The 22,145-nt window shown below is 39.3% G+C and overlaps 1 protein-coding gene across 1 annotated transcript in view; it reads right to left on the reverse strand.

The window, feature by feature from the left end:
• The window catches only part of RAPH1 (Ras association (RalGDS/AF-6) and pleckstrin homology domains 1), a 132,279-nt gene that overhangs the window by 6,996 nt on the left and 103,138 nt on the right, over nt 1-22,145 (reverse strand). Inside the window, 4 exon segments of the mRNA XM_037849031.1 lie at nt 1-381; nt 3,056-3,198; nt 6,780-6,900; nt 7,543-7,641. Coding sequence (XP_037704959.1) covers nt 1-381; nt 3,056-3,198; nt 6,780-6,900; nt 7,543-7,641 — 744 coding nt within the window.

Below are 22,145 nucleotides of genomic sequence, written 5' to 3' on the forward strand. Positions count from 1 at the left end.
AGGAGGAGGTGGTGGAACAGCTCCACTGGGAGGCACCAGGACCTGAGGCTTTATTGACTGTGAGGCAGAGGGCAGAGGCTGCATCACTAGGGGTGGCGGAGGCTTAAATAAGGGTCCTGAATGCTGAGAAGCGTTCTGCAGCCTTGTTATTGTGCTGTATTTGACGAACATTGTGGCTGTTGAGCCTGAAGAAGGTGCAGATTGGCTGGGAAGAGGAGGAGGAGGTGGGGGGGGAGGTGGGGGAGGAGGAGGAGGTGGGGGGGGAGGTGGAGGCAGAGGTGGCGAAGGCTGTGAAGCAGTGTAGGGGGTGACTATCTTAGGTTGTGGGGATAATGGGGGCAAAAGTGAAGTGTACGGTCGGTTCACAGATTCCATTCTGGCCTAAAAAGAGTATAAAAAGGGGGGATGGGGAAGAGAAAAACACAACAAACAAAACAGTTACAGAGGTAAGCTTTGATTGTGGAACACTAAAAGGAAGGATTCTAGTACATGCATGAAAAGGATGCAGCAGTGGTGATCATCAAGCTGGACAAAGGGAGGCATTCTGACTCCCTGGGCAACAAGGACAGAAAATTTGTTCTACCCAACAATGTGCTCAAGCAGCTAAACTTCCTAACAATCTAGGAAACATTTCCTGTTGCAAAAGCAGTTTGGCGACAGAATGTATGATTTCTGACCTCGGGCTGAGTAACTCTCACACAACCTATCCTGAATGGAACCCTCTCTGGGAAAGCCTCTGAGCACTGGACACCACTGGACTCGGGCAAAGGGAAGATGTGATGGCTCACATTCATCTTTCAGTCCATGGCTGCATCCACATCAAGCAGATGCCAAAACTGGGTTTAGGAGTGCTGGTGGAGGGCCTCTTGAGGACGGCTTTTTGATGCTAGTAAGCTGACACGTGAAAGTATGAAAATGTTCAGCAGGCGTGCACAGTCACACAGGAATGAATGAGCTTGACACACACACTCGTGTTTGTGTGAGACACTTGCATCCAACATGCACAGAAGTCCAGAATGCAGGTAAAGGGGGGGGGCATTCTTTACATTTGTTTTACTGGAAAACACATAAAAAAATGCTTCATAAACATTGCAGAAAAGGTCATAAAAACATCATAGAGAAAGAGCCAGAAGAATATGAGAGTAAACTTTGAAAGGCTAGAGTAAAGGAAATGTATCAAGAAATGAGAACTACAGTTTATAAACAACCTGCTAACCAGCCCACCTGGACACCTCTTGGGCACTGCTAAAATTACATCTGGTCATTTATTTCATGCAGCTAATAATGCATGAATGTGGTTCAAGGACTTCTGAAAAGAGGAAGAGGAAGGACCCTTGGTTGGTCCTTCCTCTGTTTAATAACTTTGAGTACATCTTTTATGCTCTTTAAACAAAGGATCCATTTGTATCAAATTATGAATGACACAGGTTAGTAGACTAGAAGGTTCATTATAGGGTTGAGTTCTATTACCCACCATGATACTCATATATATATGCATATAATATAAATATATTATATATATATATATATATATATATTTAATTACATGTCAGAATAAAAGCATCAGTCTGTGAGATTTGGTTATAGGAGTCAACCAGGTTAACGTGTTTCCAAAGAACAGCCCCTGACCTTAACTCGACCCTGTCTTGGCTGCTTCAGGGGTGTAGCCCTTAGCTGTGCTGGCCTTCACATTTGGCACCTGAGACTGAGGTAACAGAAGAAACACAGAGGGATGAAGATTCAAACTGTCACTGCTGCACGGCAGCGTTCACACCCTTTCTGCTCAATCACAGAACATCTGGACCTTTGTTTCCCTTGGTCTTACTCATAATAACTGGTTAGTTCTGTCATTTAAAATGTACACAGATCGTACCATTAATAATTTCATAAAGCCAAGGATTTTTCTTTAGACATTTGAATTACATAAACCAGTTTCTCTGGTATATAATTAGACCATGGCACCAAATGTTGTGTTTACAACCAAATGGATTAAAGGGATAAAGGGAGTGAAAATATTTCTTCACAGTTTGAGCCCTGAAAAAGGAGTTAATCTACCAGTTACTTTGAATATTTAGGTCATTAGAACCAATTCTCAAATATTCTTTTCTGAGGGAAAGTGCTTCATCCACACTTGGGCTACTAAGGCTCCCTCCAGCCTCCCACAGACCAGTTAATCAACCACATATGCAAATTAAGGAATAAATTGAGGGGAAATATCCATTTACTTCTCATTGGTGAATGTACTTGTATAAGTGATTCAGACCAAAAGAACAACAACAACAACAAAATCAAAATGATTAGCTGGGTAAATATACAACTGTCAGCAGGTTCCTCAGTGATGGAAGGAGCACTTGCATATTGAAATGGTGAATACAGGCTAAGAAACACCCTTGCCTGTAGAACCACAGAGGCATTTTGCTAGAAGAATATGTTTCTCCTTTCAACCTGAGCTATAGAACCTCTATTTTTGTAAGTAATCTCTCAATAATTATACTTGCCCTTCAGTGTCATTGGATAACGTACTCGGGATTGCAAAATTTTAAGGGGATTGATTTGAATTTAGCCTTCCACATAAACTAATGAGAGAAAATTCATAAATGAGCAGATAAATGCTAAAAGTATAGAAGAAGATAAGGAATGGGTCTAAATAAATAAAATAACTGTAAGCAGCTTCTCTGGAACTTTAAATTATTTAGAGAATTAACACCAAATGGTGTTGCTCCATCCAAATTTCTTAAGCGGAGAACAGACCAAATCGTTATTTCTTAACATTTTTAGCCATTGATAATAAAGGAGCTAAACGAATGCCAGCATTTTTGTTTTGAGGTTTTAGATCATTAGACCCAATTCACATATATTCATTTCTGAGAGGTCAAATCAGTAGGTGTCTCTGAAACCTTTTCACCCAATACAGTTAGGAAGACTGAAGATCCAAGAAAGAGGGCTGAAATAGAGCAAGGAAAAGACTCCTCATTAAAGAATAAAAAAAAGAGCCTCAAGTTAAATGCATGGAATACCACAGATCTTTCCATAGAAATGAAAACAAATGCATTACCTTGCTGCACTCTTCTAACTGAGTGCCTCGTTTCCAGGCTTCAGAGAAGACTGAGCTCACGATGCTCTGGGAACGAATGTGTCCTGCTGTTTGGGTGTCTGACACCCCACTATCAGACTGATTAGAGTGATTTGACTGAGACTCTGTTTAAACAATAGGATTAAATAGGTCAGTATTCTGACAGCATGGATATGTATGTTTAGACAGATCTTTTACATAAGGTCAAATACTATGCAGAACAGCAATGAGTTAACTTTACTCAACTCATTTCATATAAACACAGACAGTATTTTCTACTAGAAAACTTCCCTCATCTTAGGGTTAATAGGAAATTTTTTCTTTTTAAACAGTTCACCATGAGAGACTGATAATTACAATAAAAGATTCATATAACATTACTGGTATCCTGATAAGCTGCCTTGCAAAAAGTCAACTCCCAGTAAATAAGAGAATTAAGGAACCATCAATAAGAGGAGTGACTTTTCATACCATGTCTTCATTATCTTGAGAATTAAGTTGTTTTGATAACCCTGCTCCAAGACATCCCAGAGTTGTACTTTATGAATTCAGAACATGATGGTTTCTTCCTTTCTTTTAGCAATGGACACCACTTAAAATTCGACCCCCACACAGTTAAAAGAGTGTTTCCTAAGGATTCAGGTTTTGGTACCACAGGGCAGCAGCCTAGCTGTAGCCTGGCCTTCCAGCAAGGCTTGGAGAGGTCTTTAAGGAAGTTGGGGTGGGGAAAACGGGAAGATTATTTCACTGCACTCCAAGTCAGGTAATATAACCACGTGGAAACACCTAGCTCAATGTCTGGCATCTAGAGGACACTGAAATTTTAAAGCAAATCCCATCCAAACACTCTGTGATAGGGGAACACTATTAAGATTACAACATTGAGCAAGTCCAGCTAAATTAACCAAAGTAGAGCAAAGACAACCACAAAGAAGTCTTAAACACAAAAACCTTTGGAAAAAGGTAAGACAGTATCTTCAAGACAAAAATGTAAGCAATGTAAGATAAAATCTACTCTATTTTCTTTCTTGATTACTCACTAGCTGAAAGTGGCAACTTCACTAGCCTCATTTATCATCCCTATTTAATATCTAGGACAACAGCCTGTAAGACCTCAAGAGGCTGGACCACATGAATTCTTGAGATCTCTTCAGCATTAACATATATAATTTCATGATTTACATTAAAAAGCCTGCCCTGTACTTTGCACAGCATATATGAATGCTGCTGGAGGACAAAAAGGCACCATACCACTTCATCAAATAATATGCAGAAGCCCTTGAATTATTAAGTGCAATATAAAATTTTTAAATATTATTCATGTTTTTTTCCTCAGTTTTCTTTCCCTTATTTTCTTTTTCTAAAATTCTACTTGCTACTTTCCTAATCCACGTCCTCTAAGTCCCATCCCCCCCACCTCCATTTTGGTAAACTTTTAATTTTAGAATAGTGTTAGAGTTATAGAGATGTGGCAAAGACAGTAAGAGCATTTCAGTGTACCCCTCACCAGTTTCCCTATTATCAACATCTGATGTCACTATGGTACATGTGTCACAACTAAGGAACCAACACTGGTACATCACTATTAGCCAAGCTCCACACTTTATTTGGATTTCACTAATTTTTTAAAAGTCCTTTCTGCTCCAGGATTCCACCCAGGATACCACATTACAATTAGTTGTTCTATCTCCTCAACCGCCTCTAGTCCATGACTTTCCTTGTTTTTGATGACCTCGACTCCTAAGTTTTGAGGACTCCTGGGGTCAAGCATTTTGTAAACTCTCTTTCAGTTTGGGTTTATATGATGATTTTTTTCTTGGTTAGACAGAGGTTATGGGTTTGGGGAGGAAGACCACAGCGGTAAAAGGCCATACCCATCACATTAAATCAAAGGTACATGCTATCAATGTGACTTATTACTGATGATGTTGACTTTGATCACTTGGCTGAGGTAGTGTTGATCAGGTTTCTCCACTGTAAAGTTATCCTCTGCCCATCTTTTCAATCTGTACTCTTTGGAAGCAAGTCACTATGTGCAGGCCATACTTATGGGGTGAAGAATTAAGTTGCACCTCCTTGAGGGCATCATATCTTCATAAATTATTTGGAAATCTTCAGTTCAAATTTGTCTCTTCTTCCCCACTTAATTATTTATTCAATAATTTATTCATTTCTATGGACTCATGGATATTTATTTAAATGGGTTATAATCCACTACTATATTATTTAATTTGTTGCTCAAATTGTTCCAGCTCTTTCAGATTAGTTCCTCTGTCTCTCTGACATACTCCCATCATAGTTTCTTGAGCACTGCAAGATGCTGCAGGCTCATCTAGTAAATTGTCTACCCCAGCACTAGAATCAGCCAATTCCCCAAGGAGCCCTGGTGCTTTTTATTGGAGAATGGTATTAGAAACCAAGATCTGGTTGCTGGGTGTGCTCATTGCTACTAGGATGTCATTCTTCTAGCACTCTTAGTGGACAGAGCTAGGAAATACACACACACACACACACACACACACACACACACACACACACACAAACCTTTCAATAGACATATTCTAAATTTGTTTTTACTTGTTTAGAAATGAAATCAAGTCATATAGCTTTTTTTTTTTTTTAATCTTCATTTCACTGAGATACATCCATACACCACGCAGCCATACAAAACAAACCGTACCCTCGACTGTTCACAATACCACCACATAGCTGTACATCCATCACCCAAATCAATCCCTGACACCCTCACCAGCACACACACAAGAATGACAAGAATAATAATCAGAGTGAAAAAGAGCAATTGAAGCAAAAAAGAACACTGGGTACCTTTGTCTGTTTGTTTCCTTCCCCTATTTTTCTACTCATCCATCCATAAACTAGACAAAGTGGAGTGTGGTCCTTATGGCTTTCCCAATCCCCTTGTCACCCCTCATAAGCTACATTTTTATACAACTGTCTTCGAGATTCATGGGTTCTGGGTTGTAGTTTGATAGTTTCAGGTATCCACCACCAGCTACCCCAATTCTTTAGAACCTAAAAAGGGTTGTCTAAAGTGTGTGTAAGAGTGCCCACCAGAGTCATATAGCTTTTTAACTAAATACTTCTTAAAATCATAATTTCTTAAAATTAGATGTCTTCATTACATTCCAGAACAGTTGTTAAAATTCTGCATTTAGATGACATGGATATCATTTATGGAGGATTTTGAAGGGAAACAAACATTTATCCTAAGATATGGTCACAGCATAACTGCTTAAAGAATGTGGGAATTTGAAAATTAGCACCTGTTGGATACCACTGATTTCCTGTGAAAACTTTACAAAGTTTGATTACTTAAACACTTTCATTAACTATGATACTGGACTAGTTATAGCTATTTTCACTTCACTAAAATTGTCAGAAAACCTGTGGGGAGGAAGCAGTTTCATCATGGATTCCAGATACTCCCTGCAGGTAATTTCTATTCCAAAATTATGCATCAACAGTTGTTTATCAGCTGTATATGTGAAGTCTGAATCACCTGGCATATTGTTTTCCATTTCAAATATATTAATGAACTAGTCCATGATATTCTACCCTCTAACAATAAGAAAAGCACCTAGTGTACTATTGATTATAATTCAGAAATTAGCTATGAATCAAGCTGAAATAACCAGGTCTTCTAGTTATTGGTAGTAAAATAGTGCTTTGAGGCATTTTGAATTACCTGGGATGCTGGAAGAACTAGATCCTGATTTAATGCTGGAGCTTGATAAAGATGTCCAATCATAAGGCATCTCTGTCCTCTTCACGGCTTCTTGATAGTTCATGTAGAGCTGCTTCCCATACTAAACAGAAGGCAGTAAGCAATAACATCTGAACTTTACTGGGTATGGTATAGAAGGATGATGTGGGAAAGGGGAACACATTTCTGTTTACTGGTTCATGATTTATATTAAAATTAATGCTCATAGTACTTTAAAAAGTATTTAATAACAGTGAATTATAATCTATTCTTATTTTTTCCTATTTTTTAGAAGGGCAGCAAGAAGTTGAAATGTGACCCTCCACCCTCACTCTCAACCCAAGGCCAGCTTCTCAGCACTATTCAGGATAATACTGTCCAAAGTCTGGTTCGTAAATCTAAAGCAGTTTAATAATTATTTTTTAAAAAGTTAGTTTGTTTAGGCTGAACTCTGCTATATAAGAATCATATAATGCATTCCCTTAAGTCAAAATAAATCACTTTCATGCTATCCAAGCTTTACCAACTGTTAATCATCACCAAGGAAAAAAGACAACATTGAAACCACTGGATTTAGGTATTCAAAAACTAGACACTGGCAAATTCATGAACAAGAAACAATCAAAACAATCTTAAAAATAAATTAAGTTTCAAACATATTAAACAAAGAAGCTAATCCTGTGACAATCAAAACCACATCATCAAACACATCAGTAATCTGTCATCAAACCCAAAGAAAACCTACCTTTGCAATGCGGATACCATTGACCCACTGATGCAGGGTTCTCACATCATCACAGCAAAGGTATTTGATATACTGAGATTTCTTCTGAATCTGTGGGTGCTACAAGATTAAAGGCAAAATTCCAAATAAATCCCCTAGAGAAACGCTATCAAACTTAAACTTATGCTGACAACTTACAGTGTATCAGAGTGATGGCCAAATTTACAGTTTTTGATATGGCCATAAGACCAAAGAAAATAGCCCGTAAGTATTTTTATGAAATAAATGAGCATGACACTTGTATTAAATTTCAGGTCAACATGTGCAAGTTAAATAAATCTTCATAAAATGGAAAATTCCCAAATAACCCCTTCAACATTTCGAAGAAATAAAGTCCACGAAGTCAGTATTTGACTATGAAAGTGGAAGTTAAATGCACTTTGAACCCACTGAAATCATGTATTCAGAGGACTCCCAACAACAGTCATTAGTCTGAAGGGTGAAGCTTCCTAATGCTTCTCAGGAAGTGAGTAACTGGGCTGGGTGTGAAAAGCATACAGCACAGCACCTGGGACACTCCTCAGCAGCCACTCCTGCTACTGTGGTGGTTCCTGCCCTGGAGACAACCCTGCTCTTCAGGCTCCTCTACCATACTATACAACTACATACTACCCTCCTGGGGAATAAGCAGCTTTTGAACTGCATCATATATTTATATTTTAAAAACTTACTGTACCTTTCAGTTGAGGCTTAAGTGGGAGGTGACTGCCTTGACCAAGACTACATGATATAAGAGCTAGAAACAGATTTAAGGTCTTTTAATTGCACTGGGCCAAAGTAGTTTATCCAGAATTCCCTGAAGACACACATTTGTTGTGGCAATCCATGAGCTCAATAAAATAATCAATTTGAATAAAAGTTCTTAAGGCAGCAGGAATGGACAACAGTAAAAGTTTATCGACATTATGTCCATTATTTAAGTATTTCTATTACTAATAGTGCTTTAGAAGTTCAGCTTCATATTCTAACCCCAAAACACCAAGTTTTCATAGTTTTACTATTTTTTATTAGAGCAGTTGTAGGTTTACAAAAAATCATGCAGAAAATACAGAGTTCCCACATACACAACTCTACCTCACACATTCAGTTTTCCCTATCATTAACATTTTCCACCACTGTGGTACCATTATTGCAACTGATGAATCATTATTATAATTCCACTATGAATGATAGTCTATAGTTTACATTAGGTTTCACTCATTGAGCTGTACAGTTCTATTTCTTTTTATTTTTTATTCTGGCATCATACATAACAACCCAAAATTTAGTTTTATCCACTTTCAATTACACAATTCAGTGGTGCTAATTACATTCACAATGTTGTACCACCAACACCACCATCCATTACCAAAACTTTTCCCTCATCCAAACAGAAACCCTGTACTAATTAAGCATTAATGCCACCCCCATAACCTGTAACCTCCTTTCTGTCTCTATGAATTTACATTTTCTAGTTATTCATGTAAATGTGATAATATAATATCCGTTCTCTTGTGTCTGGGTTAATTCACGTAGCATGATGTTTTTCAAGGTTCATCCATGTTATAGCATGTATCAGAGTGCCGTTCCTTTCTATGGCTGAATACTACTCCATTGTATGCATATACCACATTTTGTTTAACCATTCATATACTGGTGGACACTTGGGTTGCTCCATGTTTTGGCAATTGGGAATAATGCTGCTGTGGATGTCGGTGTACAAATATCTGTTCGAGTCCCTGCTTTCAATTCTTTTGGATATATTCTTAGAACTAAGATGGCCAGGTAATATTATAATTCTATAGTTAACTTTCTGAGGAACTGACAAACAAATGGCTACAACATTTTATATTCTCATCAACAATGTATAAGGAGGGCTCCTTTTCTCCACATTCTGGACAGCACTTGTGTGAAATGGCATCTTATTGAGGTTTTCATTTGCATTTGCCTAATGGCTAAGGATGTTGAGCATCTTTTCATATATTTATTAGCCATTTATACATCTCTTTCTGAAAAACGTCTATTCCAGTTCTTTGTCTTTTTGTTGTTTCTTTATATATTCTGGACATTAAACCTTTATCAAATATATGGTTTCCAAATATTTTTTTCCATTCTGTAGACTGTCTACTCGTTTTCTTGATAAGGCCTTTGATGTACCAAGGTTTTTAAAAATTTTGATGAAGTCCATTTATTTTTTCTTTTGTAAAAGAAAAGTCTAAGAAACTGCCTAACCCAAGGTTCTAAAACATTTCCCTATGTTTTTATTTAGGAGTTTTATAGCTTTAGTTCTTATATTTAGATCTTTAATCCATTTTGAGTTAATTTTTTGTATATGTGACAAATACATATATTTTGTATATGTGACAGGATATGATGTAGATGGGGAGTTTAATCCATTAACATTCAAAGTTATTACTGCAAAGGCAGTTCCTGATTCAACCACCTTAATCTTTGGTTTTCATTTGTCAGATCTATTTTTTATATTTTTCTTTTAATCCTTTAAAGTACCCTCACTAATACTCTTCAATTCTGTGCCTTCCTCCAGACCTCTCTTGGTTCTGTGTTTTTTTTCCAACCAGCAGAACTCCCTTTAGTATTTCTTGCAGGGCAGGTCTCTTATTAACAAATTCTCTCAGCATTTGTCTATCTGTGAAAACTTTAAACTCTCCCTCACTTTTTTTTTTATTTTTTTTTTTTTTATTTTTTTTTTTTTTTATTTTTATTTTTTTATTTTTTTATTTTTTTTTAATAATAATTTTATTGAGATATATTCACATACCACGCAGTCATACAAAACAAATTGTACTTTCGATTGTTTACAGTACCATTACATAGTTGTACATTCATCACCTAAATCAATCCCTGACACCTTCATTAGCACACACACAAAAATAACAAGAATAATAATTAGAGTGAAAAAGAGCAATTGAAGTAAAAAAGAACACTGGGTACCTTTGTCTGTTTGTTTCCTTCCCCTACTTTTCTACACATCCATCCATAAACTAGACAAAGTGGTGTTTGGTCCTTATGGCTTTCCCAATCCCATTGTCACCCCTCATAAGCTACATTTTTATACAACTGTCTTCGAGATTCATGGGTTCTGGGTTGTAGTTTGATAGTTTCAGGTATCCACCACCAGCTACCCCAATTCTTTAGAACCTAAAAAGGGTTGTCTAAAGTGTGCATAAGAGTGCCCACCAGAGTGACCTCTCGGCTCCTTTTGGAATCTCTCTGCCACTGAAGCTTATTTCATTTCCTTTCACATCCCCCTTTTGGTCAAGAAGATGTTCTCCGTCCCACGGTGCCAGGTCTACATTCCTCCCTGGGAGTCATATTCCACGTTGCCAGGGAGATTCACTTCCCTGGGTGTCTGATCCCACGTAGGGGGGAGGGCAGTGATTTCACCTTTCAAGTTGGCTTAGCCAGAGAGAGAGGGCCACATCTGAGCAACAAAGAGGCATTCAGGAGGAGACTCTTAGGCACAAATACAGGGAGGCCTAGCCTCTCCTTTGCAGCAACCGTCTTCCCAAGGGTAAAACTTATGGTAGAGGGCTCAACCCATCAAACCACCATTCCCCTATGTCTGTGGTCATGCTAGCAACCATGGAGGTGGGGCAGGCGAATACCCCTGCATTCTCCACAGGCTCCTCAAGGGGGCACTACATCTTTTTTTTTTTTTTTTTTTTTTTTTCCCCTTGTTTGTCTTTTTTCTTTTTTTTTTTTTTTTTTTTTTTTTAACTTTCCCTTCTTTTTTCAAATCACCTGTATGAAAAAAAAAGTTAAAAAGAAAACAAACATACAATAAAAGAGCATTTCAAAGAGACCATAGCAAGGGAGTAAGAAAAAGACAACTAACCTAAGATAACTGCTTAACTTCCAACATGTTCCTACTTTACCCCAAGAAAGTTACATAATATAGCAACATTTCAGTGAACTTGTTCCTACTACAACCATCAGAAATTAACAGACCATAGTCATTTCTGGGCATCCCCAGAACGTTAAATAGCTTATCTGTTCTTCCTGGATTATTGTTCCCCCTTCCTTAATTGCTCTCTACTGCTAGTTCCCCTACATTCTACATTATAAACCATTTGTTTTACATTTTTCAAAGTTCACATTAGTGGTAGCATATAATATTTCTCTTTTTGTGCCTGGCTTATTTCGCTCAGCATTATGTCTTCAAGGTTCATCCATGTTGTCATATGTTTCACCAGATCGTTCCTTCTTACTGCCGCGTAGTATTCCATCGTGTATATATACCACATTTTATTTATCCACTCATCTGTTGAAGGACATTTGGGTTGTTTCCATCTCTTGGCAATTGTGAATAATGCTGCTATGAACATTGGCGTGCAGATATCTGTTCGTGTCACTGCTTTCCGATCTTCCGGGTATATACCGAGGAGTGCAATCGCTGGATCGAATGGTAGCTCTATATCTAGTTTTCTAAGGAACTGCCAGACTGACTTCCAGAGTGGCTGAACCATTATACAGTCCCACCAACAATGAATAAGAGTTCCAATTTCTCCACATCCCCTCCAGCATTTGTAGTTTCCTGTTTGTTTAATGGCAGCCATTCTAACCGGTGTTAGATGGTATCTCATTGTGGTCTTAATTTGCATCTCTCTAATAGCTAGTGAAGCTGAACATTTTTTCATGTGTTTCTTGGTCATTTGTATTTCCTCTTCAGAGAACTGTCTTTTCATATCTTTTGCCCATTTTATAATTGGGCTGTCTGTACTATTGTCATTGAGTTGTAGGATTTCTTTGTATATGCAAGATATCAGTCTTTTGTCAGATACATGGTTTCCAAAAATTTTTTCCCATTGAGTTGGCTGCCTCTTTACCTTTTTGAGAAATTCCTTTGAGGTGCAGAAACTTCTAAGCTTGAGGAGTTCCCATTTATCTATTTTCTCTTTTGTTGCTTGTGCTTTGGGTGTAAAGTCTAGGAAGTGGCCTCCTAATACAAGGTCTTGAAGATGTTTTCCTACATTATCTTCTAGGAGTTTTATGGTACTTTCTTTTATATTGAGATCTTTGGTCCATTTTGAGTTAATTTTTGTGTAGGGGGTGAGGTAGGGGTCCTCTTTCATTCTTTTGGATATGGATATCCAACTCTCCCAGCCCCATTTGTTGAAAAGACCATTATGGCTCAGTTCGGTGACTTTGGGGGCCTTATCGAAGATCAGTCGGCCATAGATCTGAGGGTCTATCTCTGAATTCTCAATTCGATTCCATTGATCTATATGTCTATCTTTGTGCCAGTACCATGCTGTCTTGGCAACTGTGGCTTTATAATAAGCTTCAAAGTCAGGGAGTGTAAGTCCTCCCACTTTGTTTTTCTTTTTTAGAGTGTCTTTAGCAATTCGAGGCATCTTCCCTTTCCAAATAAATTTGATAACTAGCTTTTCCAAGTCTGCAAAGTAGGTTGTTGGAATTTTGATTGGGATTGCATTGAATCTGTAGATGAGTTTGGGTAGAATTGACATCTTAATGACATTTAGCCTTCCTATCCATGAACATGGAATATTTTTCCATCTTTTAAGGTCCCCTTCTATTTCTTTTAGTAGAGTTATGTAGTTTTCTTTGTATAGGTCTTTTACATCTTTGGTTAAGTTGATTCCTAGGTACTTGATTTTTTTAGTCGCTATTGAAAATGGTATCTTTTTCTTGAGTGTCTCTTCAGTTTGTTCATTTCTAGCATATAGAAACATTACTGACTTATGTGCATTAATCTTGTATCCCGCTACTTTGCTAAATTTGTTTATTAGCTCTAGTAGGTGTATCGTTGATTTCTCAGGGTTTTCTAGATATAAGATCATATCATCTGCAAACAATGACAGTTTTACTTCTTCTTTTCCAATTTGGATGCCTTTTATTTCTTTGTCTTGCCGGATTGCCCTGGCTAGCACTTCCAGCACAATGTTGAATAACAGTGGTGACAGCGGGCATCCTTGTCTTGTTCCTGATCTTAGAGGGAAGGCTTTCAGTCTCTCACCATTGAGTACTATGCTGGCTGTGGGTTTTTCATATATGCTCTTTATCATGTTGAGGAAGTTTCCTTCAATTCCTACCTTTTGAAGTGTTTTTATCAAAAAGGGATGTTGGATTTTGTCAAATGCTTTTTCAGCATCTATTGAGATGATCAATTGATTTTTCCCTTTCGAGTTTTTAATGTGTTGTAATACATTGATTGTTTTTCTGATGTTGAACCATCCTTGCATGCCTGGAATGAACCCCACTTGGTCATGGTGTATGATTTTTTTAATGTGTCTTTGGATTCGATTTGCAAGTATTTTGTTGAGGATTTTTGCATCTATATTCATTAGGGAGATTGGCCGGTAGTTTTCCTTTTTTGTAGCATCTTTGCCTGGTTTTGGTATTAGATTGATGTTAGCTTCATAAAATGAGTTAGGTAGTGTTCCATTTTTTTCAATGTTTTGAAAGAGTTTGAGTAAGATTGGTGTCAGTTCTTTCTGGAAAGTTTGGTAGAATTCCCCTGTGAAGCCATCTGGCCCTGGGCATTTATTTGTGGGAAGATTTTTGATGACTGATTGGATCTCTTTGCTTGTGATGGGTTGGTTGAGGTCTTCTATTCCTTCTCTGGTCAGTCTAGGTTGTTCATATGTTTCCAGGAAATTGTCCATTTCTTCTACATTATCCAGTTTGTTGGCATACAGTTGTTCATAATATCCTCTTATAATTTTTTTAATTTCTTCAGGATCTGCAGTTATGTCACCTTTTTCATTCATTATTTTGTTTATATGGGTCTTCTCTCTTTTTGATTTTGTCAGTCTAGCTAGGGGCTTGTCAATCTTGTTGATCTTCTCAAAGAACCAACTTTTGGTGATATTTATCCTCTCTATTGTTTTTTTGTTCTCTATGTCATTTATTTCTGCTTTAATCCTTGTTATTTCTTTTCTTCTACTTGGTTTAGGATTGGTTTGCTGTTCATTTTCTAGCTTCTTCAGTTGATCCATTAGATCTTTGATTTTGGCTCTTTCTTCCTTTTTAATATATGCGTTTAGTGCTATAAATTTCCCCCTTAGCACTGCTTTTGCTGCATCCCATAGGTTTTGGTATGTTGTGTTCTCATTTTCATTCGTCTCTATATATTTAGCAATTTCTCTTGCTATTTCTTCTTTAACCCACTGATTGTTTAGGAGTGTGTTGTTTAACCTCCAGGTATTTGTGAATTTTCTAAGTCTCTGATGGTTATTGACTTCTAATTGTATTCCATTGTGGTCAGAGAATGTGCTTTGAATAATTTCAATCTTTTTAAATTTATTGAGGCTTGTTTTATGTCCCAGCATATGATCTATTCTGGAGAAAGTTCCGTGAGCACTAGAAAAGTATGTGTATCCTGGTGATTTGGGATGTAATGTCCTGTAGATGTCTGTTAAATCTAATTCATTTATCAGATTGTTTAGGTTTTCAATTTCCTTATTGGTCTTCTGTCTGGTTGATCTATCTATAGGAGAGAGTGATGTGTTGAAGTCTCCCACAATTATTGTGGAAACATCAATTGCTTCCTTTAGTTTTGCCAATGTTTCTCTCATGTATTTTGTGGCACCTTGATTGGGTGCATAGACATTTACGATTGTTATTTCTTCTTGCTGAATTGCCCCTTTTATTAGTATGTAGTGGCCTTCTTTGTCTCTCAAAACATCCCTGCATTTGAAGTCTATTTTATCTGAGATTAATATTGCTACACCTGCTTTCTTTTGGCTGTAGCTTGCATGAAATATTTTTTTCCATCCTTTCACTTTCAATTTCTTTGTGTCCCTGTGTCTAAGATGAGTCTCTTGTATGCAACATATTGATGGTTCATTTTTTTTGATCCATTCTGCGAATCTATATCTTTTAATTGGGGAGTTTAATCCATTTACATTCAACGTTAAAACCGTGAAGGCATTTCTTGAATCGGCCATCTTATCCTTTGGATTATGTTTGCCATATTTTTCCCTCTCTCTATTAATATCCTTTATTGTACCCATACCGAATCTCTTTAGTACTGAACCTTTCTCCAAGTCTCTCTGTCCTGTCTTTGTTTCTCTGTCTGTAGGGCTCCCTTTAGTATCTCCAGTAGGGCAGGTCTCTTGTTAGCAAATTCTCTCAGCATTTCTTTGTCTGTGAAAAATTTAAGCTCTCCCTCAAATTTGAAGGAGAGCTTTGCTGGATAAAGTATTCTTGGCTGGAAATTCCTCTCTCTCAGAATTTTAAATATATCGTGCCATTGCCTTCTCGCCTCCATGGTGGCTGCTGAGTAGTCACTACTTAGTCTTATGCTGTTTCCTTTGTATGTGGTGAATTGCTTTTCTCTTGCTGCTTTCAGAACTTGCTCCTTCTCTTCTATGTTTGACAGTGTGATCAGTATATGTCTCGGAGTGGGTTTTTTTGGATTTATTCTATTTGGAGTTCGCTGAGCATTTATGATTTGTGTATTTATGTTGTTTAGAAGATTTGGGAAGTTTTCCCCAACAATTTCTTTGAATACTCTTCCTAGACCTTTACCCTTTTCTTCCCCTTCTGGGACACCAATGAGTCTTATATTCGGACGCTTCATATTATCTATCATATCCCTGAGGTCCATTTCGAGTTTTTCAATTTTTTTCCCCATTCTTTCTTTTATGCTTTCATTTTCCATTCTGTCATCTTCCAGGTCACTGATTCGTTGTTCAACTTCCTCTAGTCTTGTACTATGAGTGTCCAGAATCTTTTTAATTTGGTCAACAGTTTCTTTAATTTCCATAAGATCATCCATTTTTTTATTTAGTCTTGCAATGTCTTCTTTATGCTCTTCTAGGGTCTTCTTGATTTCCTTCATATCCCGTACTAGGGTCTCATTGTTCATCTTTAGTTCTTTGAGTAGCTGCTCTAGGTGTGTCTCTTCTGGTCTTTTGATTTGGGTGCTTGGGCTTGGGTTATCCATATCGTCTGGTTTTTTCATATGCTTTATAATTTTCTGTTGTTTTTGGCCTCGTGGCATTTGCTGTCCTTGATAGGGTTCTTTTAGGGTTTGTAGACCAGTTGAAGTCCTTATCTCTAATTTATCAGATCTACAGCTTCGTGGAGTACACTTTCTCTAACTAACCAGCAGGTGGCGTCCACGAGCCACCTGTTCTCCACAAGCCAGATCTCCCCTGCTTAGCCTTTTTGGTGAGTGGGGGAGTGAGTCTTGTGGGGCCCAATTGGTGTACCAAGCTTGCGTGTGTAGTTGGTGTTGCCTGCCCTGTATGTGGGGCGTGTTTCTGGGCAGTCGGGGAGGGGGGGTGGCCCTAACAATCAAATCTCCCTGATGATCCTAGAGTTTTAAAGCTACTGCAATAGTCTAATCCTTCAGTTCAGTCCTGCCACAGTTTGTCTCTGCCACTGACCCACAAGTCTTTGGTATTGGCGTATGGCTCCTGAGACTTGCAAGTGGTCCCCTCTTCCAGGCTGTGCACCCCGGGTCCTCTGTTGAGGGATGACTGTGCTATGTCACAGGTGAGTGCCGTCCCCCCAGGGCAGTTCTGGGCTGCTGGGCTGTGTTGGGAGGCTCCCAGTCTGCTCAAATGATGGCTGAATGGGGCTCTGTTAATTCACACTGCTCCCCCTTCCCAGCTCTGGGACATTCAGCTGAGGTTGCAGGGAAGGCTAATGTCCACGCCCAGTTTTGTGGTGTGTGCCTGTTATTTGAAGCACTTCCGTCACACTGGGTTGTCTGGGGCAGCTCTGGGCTATGGGGCTGGCGATGGGCAGGAGTGTTTCCTGTCCACCAGGATGGTGGCTGTGAGCGGACACCCCCCTTTTCTTGGGAAGTTGTGTTGTTTAGTGAATTTTCTCAGCCACTGGATTATTGCCTTTTGTCTCAGAGCTCTCTTAGTTCTGCTCTTGACTTGACGTGCCCAAATTTCAATTCTTTGAAGCTTTCTGTATTGAGCTTCTTAGAGTAATTGTTTTAGAAAAAGCAAAAAGGATTTAAAAAAAAAAAAAAAAACGGCCCTCCTCAGAGATCTAATGGGTTATTGAAATGCTAATAGACAAAGCAACCAGGGCCATTAAGGAAAGGTGCCCTGGGCAGAGAGATCAGCCTTGCTTCGGGATTTGCATATGCGCCTCAAGGCCTGATCTCCGCCCTTCCCCTTTCTGTGTTCACCAGAACTCCAAAAATCCTCTGCTTTTACTTTGGAGCTTCTCGTGTTGTTTTCCTTCTATGCCCGTCTCCTCTGTGCTGGGCTGGCTGCTCTCAGAGTCTCTGGTGTCTGGCCTCAGTCTATCTATGGTTGGAGTTTGAATCAGTAGAATGAGTTTCCGATGAGAGCAGCCACTGCAATTCTCCCTTCTCCTTCCTGGAGCTGACAGCCCCTCCTCCCCCGGGACTGAGCCTGGCAGGGAGGGGCGCGGGTCCCCTGGCCGCAAAAACTTACAGATTTCGCTGATCTCAGCAGTTCCACGTTTTCATGAGTGTTGTATGAAGTATGCCCAAAGACAGATTGCTCTGTGGTGTCCAGTCCACGCAGTTCCTGGCTTTTTACCTACTTTCCTGGAGGAGTAACTAAAACATACAGCTCACCAGTCTGCCATCTTCTCCCTCACTTTTGAAGGACAACTTTCCTGGATAAAGAATTCTGGCTGGCAGTTTTTCTCTTTCAAAATCTTAAATATATCATAAGACTTCCTTCTTATGGTTCCCAATGAATAGTCAGCACTTATCTTATGTGGCTTCCCTTCCCTGTGGTAATTCACTTTTCTCTTGCTGCTCTGAGGATTCTCTCCTTCTCTTCAACATTTGAAAGTCTGATTAGTATGTCTTGGAGTGGGTCTATTTGGAGTTCATTGGCCTTCTTTGATTTGCATACTTATGTCTTTTATAAGGACTGGGAAGTTTCCCCCAATTATCTCCTCAAGTAATCTTCCTAGCCCTTCACTTCTCTTCACTTTCTGGGACACCAATGATTCTTGTATTTGTTCACTTCCTGTTATCAATCATTTCCTTGAGATCCAATTCAAAATTTTCCATCTTTTTCACCATCTGTTCTTTTGTGTGTTCAAATTCAATTGTTCATCCTCTAGTTCACTTATTCTTTCTTCCGTCTCTTCAAATGGGCTGTGTATTTCTAGTATATTTTTAATTTGATCTACAGTATCTTTCATTTCCATAAGATCTGCTGTTTTTCTATTTATTCTTTCAAATTCTTCTTTATGCTCTCCTAGTGTCATCCTGATATCCTTTATCTCTTTAGCCAACTTACTGAATTTACTTAGCAGATTAGTATGAACATTTGATTAGTTTTTCCAAATTCTGTGTCTCCTCTGGCTTTTTAATTTGGCTTGGACTTGTCTTCTTGCTTCTTCACGTGCTTTGTGATTTTTTTCTGGTTTTTTGACATTTGATTAACTTGATAAAGTTATTTTGAAAGTTGATTTCCGCCACTCGTCTAAGATTTTGTAGTTGTTGGGTTTGCATTGAATGTCTCCTTTGACACTTGATTTGTCAATAATTCCCAGCCAAACCAGGGCCAGGGCCTCACACAGGAGGTTCAACCCTTTCGAAAGTCTGTTAGGGGCTGGGGAGAAAAAGTTTGCCAGACTGCACTTTCCCTGTCTTTCCAGCAGGTGGAACTCTTGGGCCACCTCTTCCCTACAATCCAGCCTCTCTGTGACTGTGGTAGCCCACTGGGCTGGGACCCTACCAGGCAGCAACCCAGTCAAGGCCACAGTACTCCACTTGTGCTAGAAGCTGCTGACTCCACAGGTAGGGGGTGGGCACTGTGCACCTTGGCTGAGACCCAGCCTGTAGGCACCATGTGTCTGGTGGTCCCCAGGCTCCTGTGTGGAAATACCTCAGGCTGGGGGACTGAGAGGTTCAACTTCCCCAGGCAGCAGGCAGCCCAGGAGTGCTCTTTTACTGGCCAACAAGACCTGGGTTTGTTTTAGGGCACTGCTTTGACAGTTGGGTTGTCCATATTTCTCAGCCAAAACAGGGCCAGGTTCCTGTGCAGGGGGTGTAGACCAGCTCCAAAGGGCCTGGGATAGGGTCTGGAGAGGTTCTGAAAAGCTCTGCAGTTCCCCTGCACTTTCTGGCCTGCCTAACAGATGGCACTGTTCTGTTATTTAATCATCCTCAGAAGCTGTTTACCTCCTGGAGCCCAGGCAATGTGTGACCAGGCAGGGCTGAAACTATGAGGTTCCTGTGTACTCACTTCACTGGCCAAAATCTGGCTCAATGTGAGGCTGTGTCCCCCACTTTACTTGTGGTGGAGGATTTCCCCAGGTGCCCCAGCCTGCAGCCATAGGCAAGGATCAGGCCACCCATTGCTTTTTCCCTCAAGGGTGGGGGATGGGCACCAGGACTCAGGGCTGGAAACAGTCTCTGTCATGTTTTCTCAGACTCTTTGTCCTTTACTTACCTGGGCCTTGAAATATCCTCCCCAGTCCCCTGGGCCCCCAAATAGTTGATTTGGGTATTTTCTGACTGGCTTCTTGCTGCTTTTAGGGAAGATTTTGTGGTACCTTCCCTATTCCTCCATTTTGAAAATTCCTCTTTGCTGCCCTTTTGTATTCCACCCTCCCCCACAGCTTAAGTCCTGCCATAGGTCTCTGTGGGCTAGGTTCTCTGTGTCTGGATATAGGTGGGGATCTGTCTCACTGTTGTGGGAGATTTTATAGTTTATGTCCCCAGTGGAAGGGATCTCAGCTGCTGCTTCTGTGCACTTCCCAAAGTGTGTGGGACTGACTGAGGGGGAGAAGTGAGGACTGGCCAGTTCAGGACAAGAGGTTTCCTACTGATATTTTTCTCTTTCTTCGTCAGCATTTGTGGGATCCCTCCAGTCTATACCATCCTTCAGAGTTCTGAACAAGTGAGAACTGTCCTTTTTTTTTTTTCCCTGAATCTCTGGCGCGAGGTTTTCAGCAGCTGTTTACATCATCATGTTGATGACGTCAACTCCAGGTTTTATTTATTTAATCTACTGATTTTTTATTCCCTATTTTGTTTTTTTTAATTGTGAACTTTAACATATATGCATAACAGTGCTAACTTCCAAAGTATAATTTAACAAGTAGTTAGCAAATTTCAAGGAATATTATGGGTCATAGTTCCACAACTTCAGCTATTTCCATTTTTGTAAAATATACATACAGAAAGGTGTTAACTTTTGAGGTACAGCTCAACAAGCAGTTATACAGGTAATTTCAAAAACTGTTACGGGTTACAGTGCCACAGTTTCAGTTCTTATTATGAAATATAGAGTATATACAGAAAGGTGAAGACTTTCAAAGCACAATCCAATGAGTAGCTGTAGAGTAAATTTCAAAGAATATTCATAGGTTACAGTTCCACCATGTCATTCACCTCCTTCCAGCTATTCCAACAACCCAGCATCTATATATATATATATATATATATATATATATATATATATATATATATATAGTTTCAGTATTCATAGCCCTTTGTTCAATATTATCTTGTTTGCTGCTACCCTTTCCTCTCAATCTCTTCCTCCATCTTCAGGGGTGTCTAGACAGTAACCCCCCTAACTTATTCATATTAAAAGGGTGTGTTGACAGCCTGGGGAAGGGGGTTGCTTCTGATTGTCGTTCTTAAAAGTGGCTGCTACCTCTGGGTTTTAGGACTCGTCTGGCATAGGAACACTCTGGTGGATTTAAGTTTCTGAGAGATAAAACTTAGTGAGTGGATCTTTTATGGAATCTCAGGTAGGGACCTAGGTATGTGGGGACTACTTTTGGTAAGGGCACGGCATACTGTGGCCACCTGGGATGTATAGCTGGAGTTTGCATAAGAGAAACCTCCAGGATAGCCTCTCGACTCTATTTGGGATCTCTCAGCCACTGTAAACTCAGCTTGTTACGTTTCTTTTTCCCCCTTTTAGTCAAGTAGGCATTTTCAATCCCTCGCTGCTGGGCCAGGCTCAGTCCCAGGAGTCATGTCCCATGTTGCCAGGGAGATTCATTCCCCTGGGAGTCGTGTCCTTCATGGTGGGAGGTTAATGAATTTATTTGCTGAGTTGAGCTTAGAGAGAGAAAGGCCACATCTGAGTAATAAAAGAGGTCCCCTGGAGGTGCCTCTTAGGCATAATTATAGGAAGGCTCAGCCTCCCATTTACTTTGCTCTTATCTTTGTTATTTTCTGCTTCCTGCTCAAATTGGGTATAGTTTGCTCTTCTTTTTCTACATTCTCCAGTTGTGACATTGGGTCTCTGATTTGAGATCTCTCTTCCTTTTTACTGTAAGCTTTTAGAGCTATAAATTTCCCTCTCAGCAATGCCTTTGCTACATCCCATAAGGTTTGGTGTGTTGTGTTTTCATTTCCAGTCACTTCAAGGTATTTACTAATTTCCCTTTTGATTCTTTGACCCAGTGGTTGTTTAAGAATGTGTTGTTTGATTCTCTACATTTGTTGTGAGTTTTCCACAATAACTAACTTCATTCCATTGGGGTTGGAAAAGATATGTTGTATGATTTCAATCCTTTTAAATTTATTAGGAATTGTTTTGTGACCTAACATATGCTCCATCCTGGAGAATGGCCAATGTTAACTATAGAAGAATGTGTATTCTGCTGCGGTTGGGTGAAGTGTT

Source organism: Choloepus didactylus, chromosome 9 (genome assembly GCF_015220235.1).
Source record: "Choloepus didactylus isolate mChoDid1 chromosome 9, mChoDid1.pri, whole genome shotgun sequence".
In the NCBI taxonomy this organism is placed as follows: domain Eukaryota; kingdom Metazoa; phylum Chordata; class Mammalia; order Pilosa; family Megalonychidae; genus Choloepus; species Choloepus didactylus.